At 40.7% G+C, this 26,758-nt stretch overlaps 1 protein-coding gene across 1 annotated transcript in view; it reads right to left on the reverse strand.

Moving 5' to 3' along the window:
• Slc35a3 (solute carrier family 35 member A3) overlaps window positions 1-25,769 on the reverse strand; it is a 48,426-nt gene extending 22,657 nt beyond the window's left edge. The window contains exons 1-2 of the mRNA XM_038311252.1: window positions 25,480-25,769; window positions 2,700-2,904 (exon numbers count right to left, since the gene is read on the reverse strand). Of these exons, the coding sequence (XP_038167180.1) occupies window positions 2,700-2,886 (187 nt within the window). The 5' untranslated portion in view covers window positions 2,887-2,904; window positions 25,480-25,769. The remainder of the gene's footprint in view (window positions 1-2,699; window positions 2,905-25,479) is intronic.
• Between the last annotated feature and the right edge of the window lie 989 nt (window positions 25,770-26,758).

Consider the following 26,758-nt stretch of genomic DNA (forward strand, 5'->3'; position numbering starts at 1 on the left):
TTACAAGTGCCTACTTGTAATATCTAGACCTTAGCAAGAAAAGCTAACTTCCCTGCTGTCTTGCTACGCTGTCATGGTTTTCTTATTTTTTTTAATATTTATTTATTTATTTATTTATTATGTATACAATATTCTGTCTGTGTGTATGCCTGCAGGCCAGAAGAGGGCACTAGACCTCATTACAGATGGTTGTGAGCCAACATGTGGTTGCTGGGAATTGAACTCAGGACCTTTGGAAGAGCAGGCAATGCTCTTAACCTCTGAGCCATCTCTCCAGCCCCCGGTTTTCTTATTTTTTTTTAAAAAAATTTATTTATTATGTATACAGTATTCCGTCTGCATATATGCCTACTCATCGGAAGAGGGCACCAGATCTCATTACAGATGGTTGTGAGCCAACATGTGGTTGCTGGGAATTGAACTCAGGACCTCAGGAAGAGCAGTCAGTACTCTTAACCTCTGAGCCATCTCTCCAGCCCCTGTCAAGGTTTTCTGCCTGCTGGTAGCTTCTTCATAGCCTGATTTTATTGACTGCACCTTCTGAATCTGGCCTCTGAGTGCTGGGAAGGAGCCAGGGCTGTTTTTCGGTCTTCTTATCCTCTAGTGTACATATTATCTAGTCTCATCCTTGGCTTTATAGGTATCTCCAACTTAACATGAATCCAAAAGGAATTATTTGATTTGTCTTCAAATCTATCTTCTCTGTATATTTTACTGTTATACCTATATTTGCCCTCTTTCCTGATATATATATAAAACCAAGTCATGTTAAATGTCAAAACCACAATGAAATACCTCTTCATACCCACTAGAATGGCTATAAAGAAGGGTAGGCAGGGACTGGAACACAACTCAGAGGACAGCCATTTGTCTGGCATACATGAGGCTGTAGGTTTAGCTTTGAACACACACACACTAAGAAAGAGTATAATAGGAAGAATGAAGTGGTGAAAAAATGGGAAGTTCACACACTGCCAGCAAAAATATAAAATGGAGGCCGGCAAGATGATCCAGTAGGTGGGTAAGGGAGCTTCTGCCAAGCTTGACAACCTGAGTTCAAGCTGCAGGATCCACATGATAGAAGGAGAGAAATGAACTCCTACACATGGCAGTCCTGACCTCCACACTTGCACAATGGCACACACTCATACACACACCCACAATAAATAAATAATGAAAAAATTAATAAAATAAAATAGAATGGTAAGATACTGTGGGAAAAGTTTAATAATTCCTTAAAAAGTAAATGAAGATTTTTAGCAAGATTACTCTACGGGTAATGGTACCTGCTACCAAACCTAATGACCTGCATTCAATCCCTGGGATAGTCAAACAAAACAGATTCCCACAAGTTGTCCTTTGACCTACATACACATGCCATGGTACATGCACACCCACCACATACATACATGCAGTACATTTCTTTTAAAAGATAAATGAAGAACAACCAGATGACAATGACCCAGCAATTCTGCTTTGGGGGAGGGAGGGTAAATACCTATCCCACCAAAATGAAAGCAGAAACTCCAGATACTTGTATAGCTATTGCAGCATTAACCTCTGTTCATCCCAACACAGTTCATGGTAGCCAAAAGGTTTAAATAACCAGTGTCTATCAACATATGACTAAAAAACCAAAATGTGGTATATTGTACAATGAAGTAGTATAAAAAACAAAAATCTGACACATAAGCTTTGAAAATATGCCAGTGAATTAAGCCAGACAAAGGAGAACACCATTATATAATCTATTTTATATGACATATCTAGAATAGATAAATTCAGAAGCAGAAAAGATGAATGCAGAATTACTACTTAATAGTCATAGACTATTCTATTCAGCATACTGTGAAAGTTTTGGAAAGTTTAGTAAAAAATTATTGTAGACTCTATAATTCAAAGAATTAAAGAACTTACTTTTTTTCAATTTAATAAACTACAACTGCAGTTGGATTCATATTCATAGCATTAACTAGGCATGGATCGTATTACAGACTGAACAGGATGGCTTTGGTGCCAGGAGGAGGCAGATGCAGGCAGATCTCTGTGAGTTAGAAGCTAGCCTGGTCTACAGAGCAAGTTCTAGAACAGTCAGAGCTACACAGAGAAACTCTATCCCACCGCAAAAAAAAAAAAAAAAAAAAAAACCCTACACACAAAAAAAAAAAAAAAAAAAAAACAAAACAAAAAAAAAATACAAAAATAGCTTTAGTACCAACCAAGTAAAACTGGTACTAATTGTGTGTGTGTGTGTGTGTGTGTGTGTGTGTGTGTGTGTGTGTGTGTGTGTGTGTATAAGTTGATGTTGCCTGTCTTCCTCAGTGACTCTTTTAATTATTTCAGACATGGTCTCTCACTGAACCTCAAGCTTGTCAATAGGTTCTTCAGGTCTTCCTATCTCTGTCTCCCAGTGGTGAAACTGCAAGCTCACACAGCCACATCCAGCTACTTATGTGGGGGCTGAAGATCCAAACTCAGGTCCTCACACTCACATGGCAAGCATTTTACCAGCTGAGCCCTCTCTCCTTGGGCCCTGTGTTAATAATTTTTTTTAATATTGAGATGTTTAAAGAATTTAAATAATGTCTAGAGAAATTAAATAATGCAAGAGATCAAATGTGCAGTTACAAATATATTCACAAATATATAAAAATTAAACTAATGAATTAAAAGCAAAAAAAAACACCCTAGATACCTACTACTGTCTTTGTAGACTAAAAATACGCAGGCCATTATCTTCAAAAGTTCAGCCACAACCACTGCTGTAGACGACAGGTAACGAGGACCCTCCTCTTTTAAAGTCCTAGAATAACGCATTGTTAGAACCAAACTGGTAGTCTGAAACACCAAAATTCCCAAGGAAAGATACTTTAGGTTGGCAGACATTGTTTTCTCTTCATTTGTCTGAAAAACAAAATAAACAGGGCAAGTTAATCAGTATTCTGTATTTAAAATACAGAAACTACTATCCAACAAGAGATGGTGGTTCCAAACAAGATGATAGAAGCCTCCTCTTTTTTCTAATCACAACAAAAAGCCTGGACCAAAGACAAAGGCACCTCCCAGAAAACTCAGACTGAAAAAAATATGGCAAGAGATGAGCCGGTATTGAATTCTTGGAGATTTTTGGTTACCTATGTTTTCTACCAGGTGTTACAGTACCATATAATTTGGAACTGCCAACAGTGTAGAGCAACAAACAGCTGAGGAAAACTCAGTTTCTCTAATCAAACGACTAAAGACAGTCATCCTAAAAACTGTCACCATTACTGCTAAATACTGTATGAATTGTAGGGGAAAGCCTTGTTACCTCCCAGCACCTGAACCAATGAGAGCAGAGGTGGTGACTCCTCCCTTTCCAACTAGAATCTGCAGACTATGAGTCTCCCTATTGGCCATTCCTGCCACATACAAAGTGAGTATCAGCAAACAGAATTTCCACTCTTCCCCCAAGCTGCAACGAATAAAAAAGATTTAAGTAGGAACCAGAGTTTCATAATATACAAGTGTTCAAGATACAACTCAAAATGAGTATATTCATTATCAAAATCTTTAAAGGTCTGGCCTCTAGAGTTTCCTCTCAGGGTTCAAAAGAAAGACAGTATAGTAAGTGAAAGAACTAAAATCTGAGGGGAAAAAAAACCAAAAAAATCCTCACAACATATTCTTTCTAGCCATGTCTCTTTATTGCTCTCTTCCTTGTTCTCTATTCTAGTTCTTGTGTCCTAACTGTCTATAATTTCTTAGCTCTAATTCTGTCTCAATTCTAATTCTTATCTGCTATATTCTTCTTTCTCTTCCTCCTCCTTTCTTCTTCTTCTTCTTCTTTTCTTCTTTGTATCTCTGCTAATTTCTGGGATGCTTCTGCTTCAACTCCTGCTCCAACTTATGTTCTGTTCTTTTTGTTCTTTTTTAAAACTTTTTAAAAATATTTATTTTTATTATGTATACAACATCCTGTCTGCATGTATGCCTGCAGGCCAGGAGAGGGCACCAGACCTCCTTACAGATGGTTGTGAGCCACCATGTGGTTGCTGGGAATTGAACTCAGGACCTTTGGAAGAGCAGGCAATGCTCTTAACTGCTGAGCCATCTCTCCAGCCCCCTTTTTGTTCTTATCCAGTTATAAAGACCCACAAAATCTTGCAGGCAGTGAGTAACCAGGCAATCCATGTACACAGACAAAGGAAGTTTATGGCCCTTGGTCCATTAGCACTTTTGTCAAATGTTAGCAAGCTCAAAGGCCATTTAGATCTGAAGTTCACAGCATTTACTCTAAGCAGTTGAAACAAAGAGGAGACCCAAGCCTTTAAATGATCAGATCTGGGGCTTGATGCCTATCAGAGGCCCCAGTGGAGGTTTGTCTTTCTCCAGGCTGTGGGGAGATGGTTAATTATTTTTCCTAAGAATAAGACACAAGTAGTAAATCTCCTGAACTAAAGTCATCAATAAACTGAGGTGAAGGTGAGTGTGAGGAGTTAGGAATCTTTTAATGCAAGGTTAGTTTTATTATTTCTTATCTAGTTTCATTGCTTTCTTATCTACAAATGAGGTAAAATCAGGGCACGCTTATTTTTTCTATCTGAGCAGCTAAGAATTAACAGTTTTGGGCATGTAGTAATTCTGTCCTTGAATATCTGGGAATGTCTTAAATGGAATACTTTTGCCTGGACCATAAACATTGACCAAATGCCTGCCAATAAAGATAACTGCAGAAAGGTGGATCTCTAAATTTACACTGAAGAAAAGAACAGAGACCTGGTAGTGGGAAACAGGTTTCTTGATTGTGTGACTGTTTTCACACATAGCTAGGGGATATAATCAGTAAATCCCAAATGCATTGGGGAAATTGTGCCTAGTAAATCATCAAATGGTGCTGAACTGTGGGAGATAAATTCTGAATTTGTAACAAAAGGAGTTCAGCTACAGTGAGAAACCTATAGCAAGAAACAGCCTCTTTATTCACAAGACGGTGATTTCAACACGCCTTGCATCTTGGCCTAACCCTCCAGAGCCCTTGGCTTTGATGGGCTGACCTTGAGAAAGGAGGCTGATTAATGACTGAGTAATTCTGTGGCTCGTGGTGATTCACCAAAAACCAAGACAGATCTTAACTTGGTTAAATGGCAACAATCAACAGATGACACAAAAAATAACCCAGATATTGGTGTCACAAGAATTTTAAGGAAGTTACCATAAAAATATAGCAACAAAACACTCGGGAGAACAGGCACTGCACCTTGCCTGGGTGGCACAATAGAGCCAGTCACAAAGTAGTGAGCATGGGACAGATGTCCCCATTACTCATCTGTTGTGTGGCTTATGGGGGTGAGATGCCATCATCATCACCTGAGTAGGTGGGAAAGCTGTCCCTGAGGTCATAAGAGTGTACAAGCTGTCCGTGTTCCCTACCAACTGCAACACTTGGGAAAGTAGGCCCTGCACCTCACCTGGACAACACAATAACCCTGTTGGTGGAGATGTGGTTGAGCCAGCCTCAAAGTTGTGAGAACTGCCCTCCCACAGCCCACCCCAACCCTACCCATCAACACCTAAGGTAGGTAGGAGAGCTGACCCTTAGGTCATAAGAGCAGTTGCCGGGCGGTGGTGGTGCACGCCTTTAACCCCAGCATTTGGGAGGCAGAGGCAGGCGGATCTCTGACAGTTCAAGACCAGCCTGGTCTACAAGAGCTTGTTCCAGGACAGGCTCCAAAGCCACAGAGAAACCTGTGTCGAAAAAAAACAAAAAATAAAAAAAATAAAATAAAGAGCAGGAGAACTGTCCCTGCTCCTCATCAACTGTAACATTCAGGAGAATGGCTCCTAAGCCACGCTTAGGTAACACAGTAGAGCTGGCTCTGAAGGGGTAGGTGTGAGAACTGACCCTGAGGAAGTGAAAGAGGGAGAACTGGCCCTACCCCTTGCTAATCACTGCAAGAGGTGAACTAGCCAGGGCAGTGCTGCAGAGCCCACCCTGGTGGTGAGGATAAGGGAGAGCTAATGGGCTGACCAACCCTGCAACTACCCAGAACCAGGGTTATAAGTTGAGCCACACCAACATCTGCCCCATCTGAGATCTACTGGAGCACGTGAAGAGACCAGACCTGCAAACCCAAGGCTGCAGGATCTCCACGACACAGGGTAACAACAGGATAACCAAGAAGAGTTCCAGTAAGGACCCAGCATCGATAGTGTAGCCGAAACCAGAGCCTCGAACCAGACCAATGACTCTTTGCAATGAGCACTTGCAAGTAAAAATATATGGATAAAAGAGTTTACTGTGTGATTCATTGTGTCACACTGCAGCTTGCATGACAATATTCAATTTCCTTTTTCTTTATTTTTTCCTCTTATGTATTAGTTTATTTTATTTTGGGGGAGGTTGCAAGGGCAGAGGGTGGATATGAAGGGACAGGGAAATAAATGTGATGGAGATGAATAATGTGAAAGACACAAAGAATAAAAAAATATTGCAACAAGAAATTATTAAACTTTTAAAAATAATATTAAACTCATAAAGACAAAAAATAGAATAGCTTTCATGCACTTTTACCCAGGTTCCCTAATAACAACAGCCATAGTCCTTCTACTCCAATAAAATATGTCAACATTGCTCCAAGAGACTTTTTAGTAAAAGTACTAGTGTAGTATCATTATTTCTTTTAAATGTGATTTGGGTAACGCCAGGAATTGAACCTACACCTTCACACATATGGAGATTGCTATCTTTCTCTAAGCAACAATCTAGTCCCAATAGACTCACCTTAAATGTAAAGCCAGAAATATGTTGAGAAGTAAAAGGACTAGGCCATCTTAGTCCTTCGATACCTAGAGTCCTAGCTATTTGAGAGACGAAGCTAGGGAGATGACTTAAGACCAGTCTGGGCAACTTAGTGAAGTCCAGTCTCACAAAAAAGAAAAAAGATACCATGAAAAAAGTATGACAAAAATGGACTTATATTAATATCAAGCAAAAGTTTACATAAAAATTATTCCTAGACTGGAAGGATATTTCATAGTAATAAAAGAGTGAAGTGTTTACCTAAATTGTTCTATTATTAATAAAAATTTGGGAGTCAAACAATGGAGTACAAACCTGATAGATCAAGAAAGCAACAGAGGAACGACGAGCTGACTTTCCTTTTCCAACTTCCGAGATTGAAAAGGCTGCAAATCTCTCCAATTTTCCCCCTATCTCTTCCTGTGCCTCTCTATCTGGGCCAGCCAAAATCTCTACGGTTATTTCTGGTTAGGTAGTTGTGGACTCCACCCTTGATTCAAGGTTTAACTTCATTAACTGTCTTGGAGCATCACTGTGCAATCAAATATCCCACAACAAAAGGGTCAATAGACCACCAAGTTATAGCCATTTTAAAGGTATATGTACCCCATTATGGTAGCTTCAAACACATAAAACAAAATGAACAGAAATAAAGGAAAAATAATAGATAAATCCAGTCATAACTAAAAATATTTAACTACTTTTCTAAAAAAAAAAGAGAAAAAGATCAGTAAAGATCTAGAAGGCTTCAACAATTCTATAAACCACCATAACTACAGAACACATGGAGACAGTTCACTCAGATCTTCCAAGAAACAGCTTAAGCATGGTTGTTGCCAGTGTTTGCACCCAAGGTCTTCTTATACCTTTTGCCTCAGATTGATCAAAAGACACAATTCCAAACCAAATCCCTATAGCCTTCTGTGGCGAACCAAACAAGAACGACCCCCAAAGGTTCATATATTTAAATGTTTAGTCAGCAGGGAGTAGCACTATTTGAGAAGGATCAGGAGGTGTGGCCTTGTTAGAGGAAGTGTCACTGGAGGTGGGCTTTGAGGTTTCAAAAGGCCAGGCCAGGCTCAGTGTCACCTGCCAACCCCCCTCCCACTCCGTGGATCAGAATATGGCTCTCAACTACTTCTCCAGCACCAGGCCTGTCCACATGCTTCCATGCTCCCTGCCATGATGATAATGAGCTAAACCTCTGAAAATGTAAGCAAGCCCTCCAATTAAATGCTTTCTCTTATAAGAGCTGTCTTGATCATAGTGTCTCTTCACAGCAAAAGAACAATGACTAAGATACCTTCTTCTTTACTAGAAACTAGAAAGCTGATTTCTTTTTCTTTTTTTTTTTTTGATAATACTTTTTAAGTTGGCAGTTTCAGGACCTCACTTTTCTGCTCGGGGTTGTCTCAAAGTCTTGGACTCAAGTGACTCTCCTGCCTTAGCCTTTGAAGCAAATGGAGCCACAAGTCATATGCTGCCAAGATGCACATACACATATGAAGGACTGGGCAATGAAAACAATTTGGAAAGAGCAGGTTGTAGGAGTTAAATAGAATCCTGAGCTTCCATACTTACTAGAAAGCTACAGAAAAGTGCCATCATAAGACAGAAGTACAGAGCAATGGAGTATAGTCCAGAATGCATCTATATAGCCTACTTTGTTCAGGCAACTGTCAATATCTTATAAACAACAGGAATTTATTTCTCACAGTTCTAGAAACTAAAAGTTCCAGATGACTACGCCAGCACTGTTAGGTTCTGGTAAGGTTTTTTCTAGAATTGAAGATGACGGTCTTGGCATTGTACCTTCACATGGCAGGAGCAACAAGAGTTCTCTGGGGGCCTTAGTCTTGTTTGTGAGGGCTCCATTCTCATAATCTAACAATCACGCAAAGGTTACACTCCCCAGTACATCACATCAAGATCTGGCACAGTGGTTAAGTGCACACTACCTCACAGAGGCCCTGAATTCAGTTCCCAGCACATTTCAAGCAGCTCATGACCACTTGTAATTCCAGTTCCAGGACACCTAATACTGTCTTCTGGACTCTGTAGGCACCTACATTCACACATATACACACACGTACACACGCAATTAAAAATAAGGTAAGTCAAATCTTTTTAAAAATATCACCTATGACTCAGAAAGACTTTGGAGATAAAATTGCTATCTGGATAAGACTGATGACCCAAGCTTAATCCTAGGGATCAAGGTATTTATCGACTCACATCTGTAATTCCAATGGCAAAGACGGGAGGCAAAGACAAGGGAATCACCCAGACGCTCACTGGCTAGCCAGGCTGGAATAATCAGGATGGCAGCAGAAAAAAAAGAGATTTTGCCTTAACAGGGAAGGAGAGATTAAAATTCCTGAAAGTTGGCCTCTGATCTCCACATGCATACCATAGCACATAACATACACACATGCATGGAAATACAATAAATTATATCTGAAACATAATTTTTGAAAAAATATATGCTCTGCAATCTCATTTATGTAAAAAGCAAAATTAATCTGTATGAATAGATACAAACTTAAGACTGCCTACAGTGAAGAATTAGGTTTGAGGGCTGACTACAAAGATATAACAAAGAATTAGTTCTGTTGGTGATGAAGATATTCTGGGTAGTAATTATATAATGATATTGATATACCAGAAATCACAGGACTGCAGCAAAGTAGGCACATTTTATTGAAGTAAATTAAGCTTCTATTAAGTCCACTTTAAAAATGAGTGGTCGGGGCTGGAGAGATGGCTCAGGGGTTAAGAGCACTGGCTGTTCTTCAAAAGGTCCTGAGTTCAATTCCCAGCAGCCACATGGTGGCTCACAAACATCTATAACGAGATTTGGTGCCCTCTTCTGGCATGTAGGTATATATGCAGAGCACTCGTATATAAAATATAAATAATAAATAAATAAAGCAAAGTTAAGCAGGAGGAGGAGGAGGAGGTGGAGGAGGAGGAGGAGGTGGAGGAGGAGTAGGAGGAGGAGGAGGAGGAAGAGGAGGAGGAGGAGGAGGAGGAGGAAAGAAAAAAAAAGAAAAATGAGTGGTCAAGGTCACACTGAGCAACAGCATTCTTCACCATAGTTTCTTACTAGTTTTAGTTCTGCCTGTGGTATCTTTGGATTAATGCCAGGCATGTTCTGTTACCACAGGCTTCTTCACACAACTCTCTTTCCATGGCTCCATTTTCTGCTCAAATTCTCTAAATCTGTATAAACTTTCTGTAGTATATTTCTTCTGAACTTTCACAGTCAAGTTACTGAGTGTACTAAATAAATAATCACCCACAACTACCAACTACTAAAATAGTAGATAATAAAGCAGATTCAGCAATCATTATTAGTCTCTACATTAGCCAAAGTACCATGCTTACAGAAAAACTACCCACCCCACCAACTTTCTTTCTCTGAGACAGGGTCCTGGTTAGCCTGGAACTTGATATGTGCAACAGGCTGACTTGAATTTAACAGAAATCTGCTTGTCTCTACCTCCAGAGTGCTGGAATCAAAGGCATGAACCATTATGCCAGACAGAAACCTATTTTTTTGGGGGGAGTAGGAGGTTTGAGAGAGGGTTTCTCTGTTTAACAGTCCTGGCTATCCTGGAACTAACTCTCTTTGTAGACCAGTCTGGCCTTGAACTCAGAGATCTGCCTGTCTCTGCCTTTAAAGGTATGTGCCACCATTGCTCAGCTCAGAAACCAATTCTTTAAAAAGATTAACACTTATTTTTTATTTTATATGCAGAAGTGTTTTGCTTGCATATATGTATTGCACCACATGTGTGCCTGGTGCCCATGAAGCTCAGAAAAGGGTATGCAATCCCCTGCAACTGCAATTAGCTAGCTGTGAGCTATCATGTGAGTGCTGGGAACTGAACCCAGGTCTTTTGCAATAGTAATATTTTGGACAACTGAGCTATCTTTCTAGCCCCTTAAAAATGCTGTCATTATTATTTTATGTGTATGAGTGTTTGCCTGCATGTGTGTCTGTATGCCATGTTCGTGAAGTGCCTACATCATCCGGAAGAAAACAGTGGATCCTCTAGAACTGGAGTCACAAACTGTTGTATGCTACTATGTGGATGCGTAGACTAGAACCCAGGTCCTCTCAAGAGCTGCCAGTGCTCTTAACCACTAAGCCATCTCTCCAGCTCTGAGAAAACTATTCTTAAAGGCAAAAGTGCTGTTTACAAAATTTGGCAATTCAAACCCACTTCTAAATATACTTAAAACATGAACAAATGCCACATTATAAGCATAAAAATTTTAATAATGAAAAACATTTTTACCACTAAATATACATACATAAATCACTAGAGATATTATCATAAGTATTTTATTTGAATTTCAGAGACAAAACTTAAACAATATAATTCTTTGCTATACAAATGAATCACCTCTAGGAACAAATACAGAGACTTCTTTATTAACCCCTCTGCCTCACTTCTGTAAATCCTTAATAGCAAAAAAAAGTCCTAATATGCAATGCAAAGATAGCATGTTGTAGGTCATTCATACTTGAGAACAACATCTACTTTAACCTCCTCATGTTAAAAGTGAAAAATAAATAAATATGTATATTTATGTATATATACACCTATGTGTATAAATAATTATTTATATACTGGGCTTATACGCAGAATATATATTATGTAATTTATAGAGAGAATTGTTATAATGTAGAAAGAAGAAAAAAATCAATTTAAAAATTGTCAAAAGATATTTCACCAATAATAAAGACAAATGAACCAATAAAAAAAGATGTCTGACTTCGCAGACATTACAGAAATAAAAAGTAAAACCACAATAAGCTATACTTATTAAACTGCCAACACTTGGGGAGTGGAAAGTAACTGGACAGCATTTTAGAAGTGGGTCATGCTTTATAAACTATCTAAGATGACTGGTTTTCATTTTAAAAATGAATAAAATAATGAAGTATGAAAATGTGTTCATGGTCACATAATTAGATATTAGAAAAACCAGCTCATGTAATTAATAGCCTTCTTGTTCATAGTGCACGCTACGGTAAAATGCTAGTGTACGATGGTGCTTTTCTCTCTACAAAGAAAGAAAGTTGCCAACCACCACAGAAAACGTCTAAGAGTGATTTCAAATATGTTCAAAGAAATCAGTTATTAACTTATTCTGTGCTACCAAGAATATTACTACACGGATTTTAACAACTATGTTCCCATTTATTAGCAAATGAAAATGTAAAAGGCTCAGTTTTTGGCCAGGCATGGTAGTATATGCAAGTAATCCCAGCACTTAGGGGTAAGTGGCAGGAGATCACCACAAATTGAAGACCAGCTGGTTTGCATAGAGTTCCAGGCCACCCAGAGACACAGTTAAATTCTGTCTCAGTAAACAAAGAAGTTTCCAAGTCAGTATGTACTTTCATAATTTTTGCTTTTCCATTCCCAAACATCTGTGCACACACTCTCAAATGTAGGGTTTAGGCGTGTTTCAGTCTCTCCCTTTTAAGCCACAGTGACGTGATGGCAATCATGCAGCTCCTACCTCTCAAACCCTTCCCGTCCTCTGGGCAGGAAATATTTCTAGTTTGGTTAGGCTCTCTTATAGAACTCCCCTTCCTTTTTGTTTGGACTGATCAAATTCAGGTCCTGACATACCAGGTCAGATCCCAGCCCTCATCAATGAATCTTGCACTTGCTTATCAATTGTCATATTTCATCTGAATAGCCGAGTACATTTAATATTTATAAAGTTGAGTTTATTACTTCTAAATCTCTTGAAGGAAAATATGCATCATTGATCTAAATTCCTTTCATTAAGATTCAATGAGTTAAGATGGTGGCTTGACCAGAACTTTCTCTTTGAACAAACATTTTGAACAAAAATTTATTGACATATTTCAAATTCAATGAGATTCTCAGTAATTATTATTTAATAGTCTTCAGGGGGAAAAATGGAAGCCTAGAGACACAGCTAAGTGGCACAAGCACTTGCCTAGCATGTTTACATGAGGCCCTAGGTTTGATTCAGAGGAGTGAAAAAAAAGAAAAAAAAGAAAAAAATCAATAGATTACATGCTTACACAATGTTGTCAAAATGTAAAAAACTCATGACATGGTGGTATATATCCCAACATTCAGGAGGCTGAGGCAGGAAGATCAAATATAAGGACTGTCTAGGCTACACAGCAAGATGTTATTCCAAAAAAAAAAAAATATACCAACATACACTCTAAAAGACTAAGTATTAAAAATATGCTGAAATTTTCTTTCTATTGTAAAAACAAAAACTTGATTTTAGATTAGTACAATATAATAGTCTATTAAAAATCAGAACACAACAGAGTACACATGAAGACACAAGCTCGGTGAGTGGCACATGCCTGTAACCTCAGCACTCAAGAAGCTGAGGCAGGAGAATTGCTGCACAGTGAGCTGGAGGCCAGTATGGGCTGTAAAGTAAAACCATGCCTTTTAACACACAAGCACATGTATACATAGGGTCATGCAAATCTAAGTTCACACCAGCTACTAGCCCAAAACAACTACTGATGGAAAAGCAGACCTTTTAAGGCTTTCCTAAATAAATGAACAGAAAAAGCAAAGACATTTGAAAATGTTAAGCTCAGTCACTATTTTTTTTGTTCACCATCTTCCATGTAGATAAACCTTACAAACCTGTACTGTGTACTAATGACAAAATTCATCACAGTTCATGAGTTTCTGACACTGGGTTTTTATCTCTTCTAGCTGACTCAAGAATATAAATAGGAGTGGAATTTTGCAGATATAGGAGTTAGGAGCACTTGCTGCTACTGGAGAGGACTTTGGTTCAGTTTCCAACACCCACATGGCAGTTCACAATGCCAGTTTCAGGGGATCTGCTGCCCTCTTTGGCACTCTCAGACAGCAGGCATGCACATGGTATATACACATACATGCAGGCAAACACATATAAAATAGAAATATTTTAAGTAACATGGTATATAAAAATATAAGTAATATTCTGCTCTTGAAATATATAATAATCTGGGGAAAATACAAAAATGTTTTTATAAGAGAAGGAAATGAAGTAATTAATGATAGTGATTCTATAGCTGAAAAGTATGTTATTATAGCTCAATTTTAGGAGGGTTATTGCTGTTGTTTTATTATTATTTGCGTTTTTCAAGACAGGGTTTCTATGTAGGCCTAGTTGTCCTGGAACTTGATATATAGATCAAACTCAGGCTAGTCTCAAACTCAACCTGCCTCTGCTCCCGAGTGCTGGGATTAAAACAGCACACCAACATGCCTTAATTTACTTTTTATTATTTTTAAGTATATGTATGTGTTTGTGAGTAGTGCAGGTACCCACAGAAGCCAGAGGCACCAGGTTCCCCTGGGGCTGAAGTAACAGGTAAGGTTTGAACAACCTTTGTGGGTGCTGGGAATTGAACTCTGGTCCTCAGGAAAAACAGTCTATGCTCTTAAAGGCTAAGCCATCTCTCTATCCCCTGTTGTTTTCAGAGAGGTCTCACCATATAGTCTGATGTAGGTGGGTCTTCTTTCTATGTGTTGCTTTCATTGGTTAATTAATAAAGAAACTGCTTGGCCTGATAGGTCAGAACATAGGTGGGTGGAGTAGACAGAACAGAACGCTGGGAAGAAGGCAGTGAGGCAGATGCCTCAGGCAGTCGCCATGACTCTCCTCTCTGAGACGGATGCAGGCTAGGATCTTCCTAGTAAGCCACCACCTCACAGTGCTACACAGATTACTAAATATGGGTTAATCAAGATGTGAGAGTTAGCCAGTAAGAGGCTAGAGCTAATGGGCCAAGCAGTGTTTAAATAAATACAATTTGTGTGTTATTTTGGGTGTAAAGCTAGCCATGCGGTATCCAGGCGGGATGAAAAGCAGGCCTGCTCGCCTCATCACTACAATAGTCTAGGCTGACCTTTAACTTGAAGCAATCCTCTGCTTCTGTTGGGATTATAGATGTATGTCCTGATTTATGCTTAGATACATAAAAGGTCAATAACTCCCCCCTTTTTTTTAAAGTAACATGGGGCTGATCAGTGGAAGTATTCTCCTTTAATCCTAGTACTCAGAAGGCAGAGGCAGGTAGATCTCTGTGAATTCAAGGCCAACTTAGTCTACAAAGTGAGTTCCATGACAGCCAGGGTTATTACACAGAGAAACCCTGTCTCAAAAAAATAAAAACAAAACTTGTTTTTGCTATGTTGTATCCAGAACCTAAATCCTTGCACATGCTAGTCAAGAATCTTCCACTAAGCCATATCTTCAGTTGACATTTTGCCTACAAGTTCCTAGTATATTCTAAATTAAACAGCTTTTCACTGTTTCTCATTGCCCTTACTTCCCCCAAGGTGTTCTGTGTCTGTTTAAACAAGACACTATCACAGGTGTGAGTTACAGGTCTGTCAATTTTTAACTTGTTCTTTCATAGACTACAGAGTTTTCATTATTATATTTAAGCAAAACTGCACTCAAATATTTCTTTAGCTATACAAATACAAAACCTATTTCATGCCAACTTACAGATAAAATTTATTCAGCATCCAGTGATATGGAAAAAATGTGGCCTAACAATAGAAGCTTTACGCTTGCATTGTGTGGTCATGCGTCAGTGAACTAACCCCACATGCTCCCTGTACTATTCTGCACTGTACTATTCTGCACTGTCATTTTGCCCCTGTGGTCATTTCCCAAAAGGGTTAAGGGCACCCTCCAAAGAACAGAACATAACGGAAAAGCCAGGTAGTACCAAGACACACCAACTACTATGAAAAATTCAAAACTAAGGAGACAAGAATTTAAAAACATAAACAAGTCTCAACCGTCCAGATTGGAATAAGCCATCAGATACATAAGTCACACTTAGTATGGTCAGCCACTGTCGTTAGCACTGGGTATACAGTAAAAATCAAAACCATCTAAACTATGTTTCTCCATGGGCCTTATTCGTTACCAGGGAAGATACACCCAAACAATTCAAGATACAGGAGAAAGATGAGGAAGGAGGGAAGAAGGGAGAGAGGGAGAAAGGGAGAGAGAGGAAAGAAATGAAAACTATATATGAACTGCTACAGCAGGAAAAGGAAATACAGGGTAAAATAAGAGAAGCTATGTCAACTTAGATAAGCTCCAAAGATTCCCCCAAAGCCTTTCTGTATGTGGTCGTGTTATAACCAGGTAAACAGTAAACATGCACTAGAGTTAGAAGGTAGACGTGAATTAAGAGACTTTAACTGAAGACTGCCAGGGTTAAATGTAGGGAAAATTAGGGAGATGGCTGGATGGGTAGTGTTTACGACTAAGCCTGACAACCTGAGTTCAACCCCTGGAACCTTACATCATGAACAGGGAGAATCAGCTCCTGACAGCTGTCCTGACTTCCATATATGTGCCACACTAAATAAACACATAACAAATAACTGTAATTTAAAGTTGTTTAACCTAGTACCAGCAGGTTCCAGTGTCTCCTCACTCTTCCTTGCTCTAGGTCAGCCCTTCTTCCCACTGGGCAGCAGTGGCCTCAGCCTCCATCAGACTTGAATAGACTCTGAGCCTCCTTGCGGAGGTGGCAGTGCTCCATAAATTTTTCACCGGCTTTAGTCCATGTTCCTACTCTGATGGCAAGATTGCAGACATGTGACTTTCTAGAGTTCTTTGGAAACTCTGACTTGTCCAGCCTACACCCATGTTATGATGGCCACTTAGCAGGTTTGAAATTAATTCTCTTCTTTCACTTTTATTTTACTTGTTACTATTCTAAATGTCCTATTCCATAACACTGAAGGATTCTCTTTTCCCAACCGAGCCCTAGCTGGTACAGTAATTGAGAACAAATATGGCTTTAACTCTTCCTCAGAAGTACAAGAATCATAACGACGGGAATCTGGAATTACTTTTCCCATCTGACCAGGTTAACAGGAATGGAGATGCTGGCAGTTCGTCACACAGAGGGAAAAGTTCACTACATCTTCCTTTACAGAAGCTGCATGACGAAGGACTGACTAACCAACCACTGTACTGGCAGCAGGAGCACAAGAGCTTTCAGTGGTAGCTTCTAAGTAGCTACAAAACTTGGAGATAATAAAACTGGGCAACAAATTCACAGCCCAAGAGCCAGACAGAATCAGAAAGCTTCTACCACTATCCTGGAACAAAACCATGCTTCATTTAGCAAACATGGCATTTCTAAAAAACAAATTTAGTCTGGTCCTATGGGAGGCTGAAATAAAGGCAGATTGAATTTAAAACCTTATAGATCTCAGGGTCCTATATTCTGCATACTTTTATAAACTCTGTATTTCAGTCATCCAAACTTGTACTAGGCTGACTACCCCCATTCTGGTCTCTGGAACCTACACTTGTTTCATTACTTGGAGAAGGTTATGGAAAGAGTACCCTTTTATGTTCAAATGCAAGTGAAATTAACCCTCTCGAAGCTAGGATGGGTCAAGCCTATAATCCCAACAACTGGGAAGTGGTACAGGCGCATCAGTAAGAGTTTAAGGTCTTCTTTGCTCTGGAGTGCATTTGAGACCAGCCTGGAATACATAAGACCCTTGTCTCAAGAAACAAACCAAATAATAATAATAATAATAGGAAATTAGCAATATTAAGATAGGCCAAGTGTGCATACTTGTATTCCAGCATTTGGCAGACAGGCAAGATGTCACCTCAAGTTCAAGGCCAGCCTGGTCTATTTTCACTCTGGAAGGCTTGTTTCAGGCCTCCCAGAGCTTCAGAGTGAGACCCCCAACTCCAAAAAAGTGGACATAAGAGAATAATACACAAGGATCTAGTACACAGCAAGTACAGTGAATAATATTGTTTCTTTTTAAAAAAATCTTCAAAACTACCTTATTTTTAGCAGAGTAGCATCTTAAACATGCGTACAGAATTCTAATAGAAACCAAACCTAGATCCTCCACAAAAACATCAAGTGCTCTTAACCACTGAGTCTTCTCTCCAGGCAATTCAATAAAAGTGTTTGTCAAAGTGCCATTGAGAGAGTCCCACAACTTAGTTGTGTTATCTAAAGAAAGACAGTCACAAACAATTGTAGGGTTGAGGATGAGTCCAGTCCCCAGATTTCTTGCCTACCCAATATGTGTACACACTTCTGCCCTACTATCAATTTAAAAAGTCTCCCCAGACAGAGAAAACAGTCCATAGAAAACACAGTTCTCTGTTTACATTTTTTCTTTAAAAAATTTGCTGAAAATAACTCTCAAGGCTAGCACCCCTCCAAATACACACAAATTATTACCAGTACAATGATGGGTATGTTAAGGAAATCATTCCCTGATATACATAAAATCATTATGCTGTATACCTTGTATAGACAATTTCTATTTCTATATAACTCAGTAAAACAAAAATGCATTTTTAAATGAAGAAAATAGTTGAATGCATGCCTATAATTTACTCAGGAGACTGAGGCAGGAAGTTTACAAGATCAAGAATAGAATACAGTGAGATCTTAGGCCAAGCAGACAATAAGGAGGAACAGGAGATTTGAAGGTGCTAGTCCTCAGAAATGGAATCCTGCAGACATAAGCCAAGGAATGCTGGCAGTCACCAGCAACTGACGAGGCAAAGAATGCATACTTGCCTAGGGCCACTGGAGGGAGCAAAGTCCTGCCAACATTGACTTTGGATTTCAGGCCTCTGGTAAGAGAATGAACTCTTGTCTTAAGTTACCAAACTATGTGTTAATTTTTACAGCAGCCACAGAAATATTTATGTAGGAATTTAAACCTGATATTTTAAAAAACAAATTAACTTTTCTCTATATCAAATTAGGAAGAAAGTGCTTAATGTTAGGGAACCTGGTAGGAATTAAGTTTGGGGAGTGTGTGTATGTGTGCATGCAGTATAATTTAGTGTTAAAATGTGTGATTACTATGAATAAGGCTCTGGGTTTGATCCACGTCACAAAAATGCATACAGACATGCATACAGATGTACAGAAAACAAGTAAATTTCAATATTTAAAAAGAACTGATCCAGCTAGGGTGACAGCATCCGCACACCTTTATTCTAGCACTCAGAAGGCAGAGGCAGGCAGAGCTCTTTGAGTTCAAGGCCAGCCTAATCTACATAGTGAGCTTCAGGACAGCCACGGGTACCTAAAGAGACACTGTCTTAAAAGACAAATAAACAAAACCCCACAAAAACAAAAATACGAGGAAGTAGAAAAAGACAAGATATCCTGAGTAAATTGGGAGCATGGGGACCTTGGGAGAGGGTTGAAGGGGAGGGATGAGGCAGGGAGGGGAGCAGAGAAAAATGTAGAGCTCAATAAAAATCAATGAAAAAATACGTTAAAAACACTTTTTTTAAAAGACAGAGGCAGAAGGATCTCTGTGAATCTGAGACCTGCCTGATCTGCATATGGCGTTCCAAGATAGTAAGAACTAAATAGGCCCTGTCTCAAAAAATAAAATAAAATAGAAATGAATCAGTCAGTTATCAGGAAAATTGGGGTACATAGATTCTCTGCATTTCATATTGGTTCAATAAACACTTTAAAGAAATGTAGACATGGCCGGGCGGTGGTGACGCACGCCTTTAATCCCAGCACTCGGGAGGCAGAGGCAGGCGGATCTCTGTGAGTTCGAGGCCAGCCTGGTCTACAAGAGCTAGTTCCAGGACAGGCTCTAGAAACTACAGGGAAACCCTGTCTCGAAAAACAAAAACAAAAACAAAAACAAAAAAAAAAAAAAAAAGAAATGTAGACTTTGTGGTGCACCAATACATCCTGCCTCTATGATGAGCAAGAAAGGGAAGCTGAGCAGCTCAAATACTGTGGAGAGAGGCAGAACTGGAGACTGCAGCTTAGTAAGGAACAGACTGATGCAAGTGGTCTGTGCTGCAGGCCACGTCTGTGTCCATGTCTAGGTCCTCCATGGTCCTACAGCAGCCAGGGTCTGTGCTGATGCTCTTGGTCCATATTACCACCAAAAGTCGTGCAGAGGCCTATGGTCTGCGCTGTCACCTGAAGCCATGCTGATGTCCAAGGGCCCCGCTGTGTCCTTACTGGTCCTCAACACAGCCACAGCAGGAGAACTGATCCCATCTCTCTCCAGCTACCACAAGGTGGTGCTCTCAGTGGCATGGGCCAGGGAGAGCTGGCTCCGATGGCATGGACTTTGGAGAGCTGACCCTGGTGGCCTGGGTTTGGGAGAAGTGACCAAACCATAACCACAGGATCTCCACGACTGGGGCAGCAGCAGGATAGCTGAGAGGAGTGTCAGTGAGGGTCCAGTATTGATGGCATAGCACAAGCCACCTGAACCAGACCAAGAACTCATTGCAATGAACATTTGCAAGCAAAGCTGTTTGTGTAAAACAGTATATTGCATGACACACTGCAGCTCCTAATTCCACTAGACAAACAAATATGCGATGGAGACATGGGAAAGAAGGAGCGAAGTGGTACACACGCGGCAGAACTGGAGACAAGTGAGATGCTTTTTTTTTCAATTTCAGTTTTAATTTTTTTATTTCCTTTTGTGGGGTTACAAGAGTGGAAGGCAGACATGGAAGGACTGTGAAATGAGTGGGATCAGGGTACATGATGTGAAATTCTCAAAGAATCAATAAAAAACAATAAAAAAATGTTAAAAAAACAAGTCTGGTGGTTGTGGTGGTGCACATCTTTAATCCCAGCATTCTGGAGGCTGAGACGGGTAGATCTCTGTGAGTTCAAGGCTAGCCTGGTCTACAGAATAAGTTTCAGGACAGCCAAGGCTACACACACACACACACACACACACACACACACACACACACACACACACAAAGAAAAAAAAAACCTAACTTGAAAAATAAAAAAGAAAAAGAAAGGACGGAAGGAAGGAAGGAGCTGAGTATGGTGGCACATGCCTTGGGAGGCAGAGGCAGGTGGATCTCGGTGAGTTTGAGGCCAGCCTGATCTACAAAGTGAATTCCAGGACAGCTAGAGCTGTTATACAAAGAAACCCTGTCTTTCGAAAAAAGCAAAACAAAATAAAATTATTCATTTCCATAGGATCAGAGAAACTTTACCAATGTTACCAAGTGATTCTTTACTACTTATTCTAGATTTTTTTTAGTCACACTAGAGATAGGACCCAGAACCTCACCATGCTCAGCAAACACCCTCATGCTCTACTATACCAATCAATTTGTTTAACTGCCACTATCAAAATGCAAGACACCACGTAGATGCTCTACCAGTCTCAGAGGCTTAGACACACTATAATCTGATGTGTTCAAACTCATCCTAAAGTACCCTCCATTCAGCAGGTGGCTTAAGAAAACATACATTTAACCACATCCCTTCCTTATTTGTAAAGTCCAACTGACACCTTACCAAACAGAGGCTACACTGCTCCTCATAAGCCGGTCCTACCTAAATTTCCTGTCATAAACTACTGCCTATCTCAAACTATTCATTCCTTTGTGTACTTTTTGAACAAATATTTGTCTTTTTAAAAAGCCTTCCTGGAAGACTTAGGAAACGTCACTAAGAGATGATAGTATCTGAGTCCTGTAAGATCTATAGACCTACAAACAGAGAAGGGAGTGTTTCTCTCTTCTCTCTCCCTTGGTAGTCCTGGGACTGGCTGTAAGCTAAGCACATGCTCTACCACTGGACTATCCCCCCAGTCCTCCAGCACATTTAGCCCCTCCCCCTGCCCTCTTGTCTTACAAGAGCACTCGTGAATTTTATCCAGCACACATTATTCCAGTGACTTCTGAAACTAGAATATAATCGGTTACTCTATTTGTCTACCCAGAACTGTTCATCAACCACATAGATTAAAAGATACATCTCGCCGGGCGGTGGTGGCGCACGCCTTTAATCTTGGCACTCGGGAGGCAGAGGCAGGCGGATCTCTGTGAGTTCGAGGCCAGCCTGGTCTACAAGAGCTAGTTCCAGGACAGGCTCCAAAGCTACAGAGAAACCCTGTCTCGAAAAAAACAAAACAAAACAAAAACCACGAAGAAGAAAAAGAAGAAGAAGAAGAAGGAGGAGGAGGAAGAAGAAGAAGAAGAAGAAGAAGAAGAAGAAGAAGAAGAAGAAGAAGAAGAAGAAGAAGAAGAAGAAGAAGAGTGAGGAGGAGGAGGAGGAGGAGGAAACACCTCAAATGGAATCAAAACAAAGCAGAAAGATTAAGGTAGTGACCGTGTATCTGTCCTAGGTCAGGCAACATGGGAGAAATTTTCTTCTTCTCAATGTTGTATTCCCTGACTCCCTCACCAGCAGCCCCTGTCACATTAGGCATTTGCAGTGTTGGATTTAAAAAGGCAAGACAAAATCCTTAGTTCTTAAATCCTCCACAAAGAATCATCTCTTTGTGAATTAAGTCTTCCTTAAGAGCTCTGGAATATTCAGAGTTCAGGTGACAAGTTTTTCTACACACAGAAGACAGACAAAGGTTCTCACTTATGTTTTCTAGTAACTACAACTTCATAAGTTAAGAGCCTTAAGCATATATAACATGTCAGATTTCTTGCTAGTCACTACACCCAGATTTGTTTATTTAAATATAATTTAATTTGAAAAGAAGGTATCATTTCTTTTTCACTTTAAGAAAGTGAGATTAAGGGGCTGGAGAGATGACTCGGTGACTAAGAAACTGACCGCTCTTCCCTAGGACCCAAGTTCAATTCCCAGTACCCACACGGCAGCTCACGCTGTCAGTAACTCTAATTCCAATGGATCCAAAGACCTCTCTTGGCCTCAGAGAGCATTGGATACAAGTGGTACACAGACATAAATGCAGGTAAAACACTTAGGTACATGAAGTGCTAAAATATTATTATTATTATTATTATTAAAAACTCCAGTTACAGGAGATCTGATGCCCTTTCCTGGCCTCTGCATACAAGTGGTACAGACGCACATCTAGGCAAAACATCCATATGCACAATATAAAAATACCTACTGAGCCATCTCACTAGCTCCAGGAAAAACTCTTATCCAATTTTTAAGGAGAAAAAAAAAACAGAGTAGGTATAAAGTCATATGTAAATCTTTTTTTTGTGGAATGAACTTGTTTCTTAGGCTTTTATCTGATCTAAAGTTTCAATTTTAGATTAACTCTAATTTCTACCACATTGCTGAACCTAGAAGACAGTCATCACTTATCTTCATGTTTTTCCCCTTTTTTTTTTTTTTTTTTTTGTTTGGTTTGTTTTCATTTGAGATAGTAGCTTCTATGTGGTTGATAAACAGTTCTGGGCAAACAACTATAGAAGCTGCTTAATATTCTAGCTTCAAAAGTCACTGCCATAAATACCAACAGCAAAACACATTTTAAAATGATGACTAAAAATATATAACAGGGCTGGAGAGATGGTCCAGGTTATAAGAGCATTGACTGCTCTTTCAGAGGACCAGAGTTCAATCCTACCACTGGTGGTATACAACCATCTGTAATTCCAGTCCCAGAAGATCCAGAACCTTCTTCTGGCCTCTGAGGGTACTACATGCACATGGTACACATACATACATTCAAGCAAAACACATATAGAAAATAAATGTTTAAAAACACCTTTTAAAAAATAAATTTTAAAATTATAATATATACACATATATACACACATGTATACAAGCATATATAAACATATATATGTGTGTGTATAAACATAGCAGGCCTAGTTGCAAAAGTCTGTGCTCTGAATGATATACAACCCTATATCCATCCCTGACAAGTCAAACAAAAAAAAGAAAGAAAGAATACACACACATCAATCTTTCATTATTGGAGAATTATACTCTTTCATTAATGGAGACAATTAAGTTGAATAGATTTAGAATATACTTGCTGTTTTTAGAACTGAAATCTAATACTAAGCAACCAATTTACATTGATCTGAACTTTGGGGGGAAACCCACAAAGTTATTTAATGTCAAGTAGGAATTCGCCTTTCAAAAATTTTCAAGAAAAGAAGCTCCTATTTGCTGAATGAGGCTTTTAACACAAATTATTTCCATTGATTCTCTTACCCATCCACATTAACTCAGGATTTAAATTCTTTAAAAGGCACATGTTTAAATACATATTATATCCATTTCAAACACAAATGAAGTAGGACCTAGAGCAAATTACCTGGCCAGTGTGATCTTCAATATCCACCTATAAAATGGAACCAATAATAATTATCCTGCTTTAGAGATAATTAGGATCCAATGGAAGATTGCCACAAGTTAAGAGGCTATCCTGGGATACTTATTAAGTCTCAGGCCAGCCAGGAGGACTATGATGTGAACTAACCCTATCTAAAACTAAACAAATAAAACATCAAAACATATAACATGCGCTGGATAAAGTAACTTTTTAAAAAGAATGAAAGGGTCACTTTGATTTGAGTCACGCAAGGGTTTAAATTTTGAAGAGTTTTTAATGACTGCCTAAATTATTTAAAAATCTATTAATAAGAAAGCACTTACCTAGCACGCAGTATGCCCTACATTCCATCGGCAGGACCACTAAATAAATAAATAGTCGCTGAGTATTTCCCAGAGAAGTGCCAGAGAACAGCATTAAATTTCCGGCTTTAAAAAGCGATCACAAAGAACTGAAGTTCCAGCTCAGTGATATGAATGCTTGCCCAATATTCCCACGGGGTTCACCTCGCTTCGCCTCGCCTACCCCCGCCCCGCCTCGCCCAGCCCCGCCCCGCATCAAACACCGACACGGGGGGTGGGGGGGGGATGCGGGGGAGAGGACGGGACAGAGAAAAGAGGGCGCGTATGCCTGCGTGTGCAATCAGGACAGGGGTTGTGGGGCAGACAGGCTAAAAGCTGCAAGTTCCCTTTGGAAGTTATTAGAATCAGAAAATAGAGGCAGACACATTGGGGGGGGGGGATAAAGGAAAGGAAGTCAGAAATGTAAGCTAGAATTCATTTGAAAGGAAACAACTTGAGTTAGTAGCAATGGCATTAAGACCACCACGTGAGAAACAACCAAACATCACCTGCAACTACCAAACGAAGTGCCTACACAGACTCAACTCTGGTGTTTAAATGTTACATTTAATAGAATATAAGAAAGGACACGCTCCTCAAAAGAAACAAAATATAAGTGGCTTGTTACAGAAAGATGCATTACTACATCTAATACCCCTTAATTCATTTGAACGAGCAGAAACTTTGGTTGGCTTAAGTTAAAATGTTCCCTGAAGTCCACCGCGTCCCACCCCCACCCTCTGATGGAAACCGTGTATACACACACGCACACGCACACGCACACACGCTCTCAGACACAAATCTCCCTCACTCGAACCTTACCACGGGTAACCTTTCCATCTCCTGAAGTCCCTGCAGCTTCTTGAGCACCGTGTCCTCGCCGGGCAGACCCATCCCTACCGCAGGCGCGGAGGGGGCTCCAGCGACAGCCACGGGAGGACTGGCCGCCATCCTGGCCCCCTGGGCACTTGGCCCGCCAGTCTGGAGCTTACGGGCACACCGCCTGCCACACCCCTCTCCTCTGGACCTTTTCCTCCTCCACCCAGAACGTTCCAGCACGTCCGGGCCGAAGATACAAGGCGCCCCTTCATCTGCTCCCTCTGAACGAGCGCAGCCGCTCTCGGCTGCGGTCCAGGTGGCCCGGACACATCAGCCGCCCCCAACGCCATCCCAGCCCGCAGCCTCCGGCCTCGGCGCCCGCCACACCCCACCAGAGCCCTCCGCTCACCCGCCGTGCGGCTCGGCCAGCTGCTCGCACCGGAGCTCCGGGCTCCGCGACACCGGGCGCCCCAGGCTGCCGAGCCCGCCGGCTCCGCCGCGCCCGCTGACCCGCAGCGCCGCCGGCTCCCGCCGTCTCTGCCGCCGCGGCCGCCTCGGTGCGGCCCAGGCGTTTCCGGGTTCCCGCGGTCCCGTCAGCCAAAGGCTCCGGCTTCCGCCTCGGCCCTGGCAAACGCCGTTCCCGGCTCGGCTCGGGCGGCCCCAGCTTCGCGCTTTGCTGGCCGAGTCCCTGAGGGGACCACACCGGGACAGCCCCGTGACAGCCTCACGGTCGCGGGACCGTGATAGGAAGGGTGACCCTGCCGACAGTCCGGCTGCAGAAAATGGCAGGATGACCCGTAATTTAAGGAAGGGCAAAGTCCTTTGGGCCAAAGAACCCTGATAGAGAACCGGGAGGCGGATCTTGGCTCCTAAAAATGACCACCAGTGAGTTGAAAACAAGATTATCTTTGGTGCAGGTTACCAACCTTAGTCTAGGAACCTGCTTGTTTGGTTGGAAATGACCCCCTTCCCCCACTCGTACAGCCCCGGAGAGTCTCGGGAATCCAAAATGGCCTTAGTGTCACTAAATAGGACAAAGGTGCAGACAGAGAGAGACCACCTAATAGGAGAGCCTTTTACTTATTCCTGTCTGCAAGGATCTCAAACACACTACTTTTTGAAACCTTCTAATATATTTCGAAAATCTTCCAACCACTGTAGCCTCTGCTGGTGGTGGGCAGGTTGAAATGTAAGATTCTGGGTCCGGTTTGATCATCGGATATGGCAGATTTATCCCTTCCCTGTAAATACAATGCTCCTAGAATTAAGTTTATGCTTCTTCATATTGCAAATGATTAAAACCATCACTTAGGGGAGAACAGTTATGAAACAACCAAGAGAAAAATAAAATTAGATGACGTAGCATAGAATACCTCCCTTTAAATCTTCATGTCATCCGGTCTTCAGAAAACTTCCGGATGATGGAATGCAAACTAGACCTTGGTGTTTACTAGGTGTGAATCTAAACGGCCCGCTAAGGTTCGTCATATGGTAAAGGCTAGTTGCCAACGTATGGGCTTCGGGATGGAAGAAGGGAGTGAATAGTGAAGATTCTGGCCAGAGCCACTGATGTATTAAATTTTTGAAGGTATTATTAAGAAATAGAGTACATTGTGGAACAGGCCTGTTTGGAAGTGGGTCACTGACTTTTGAGGGTGTATCTTACCCAGGCCTCTCCAGGGGCTCTC

The sequence above is a fragment of the Arvicola amphibius genome, chromosome 14 (assembly GCF_903992535.2).
Source record: "Arvicola amphibius chromosome 14, mArvAmp1.2, whole genome shotgun sequence".
Lineage (NCBI taxonomy): Eukaryota > Metazoa > Chordata > Mammalia > Rodentia > Cricetidae > Arvicola > Arvicola amphibius.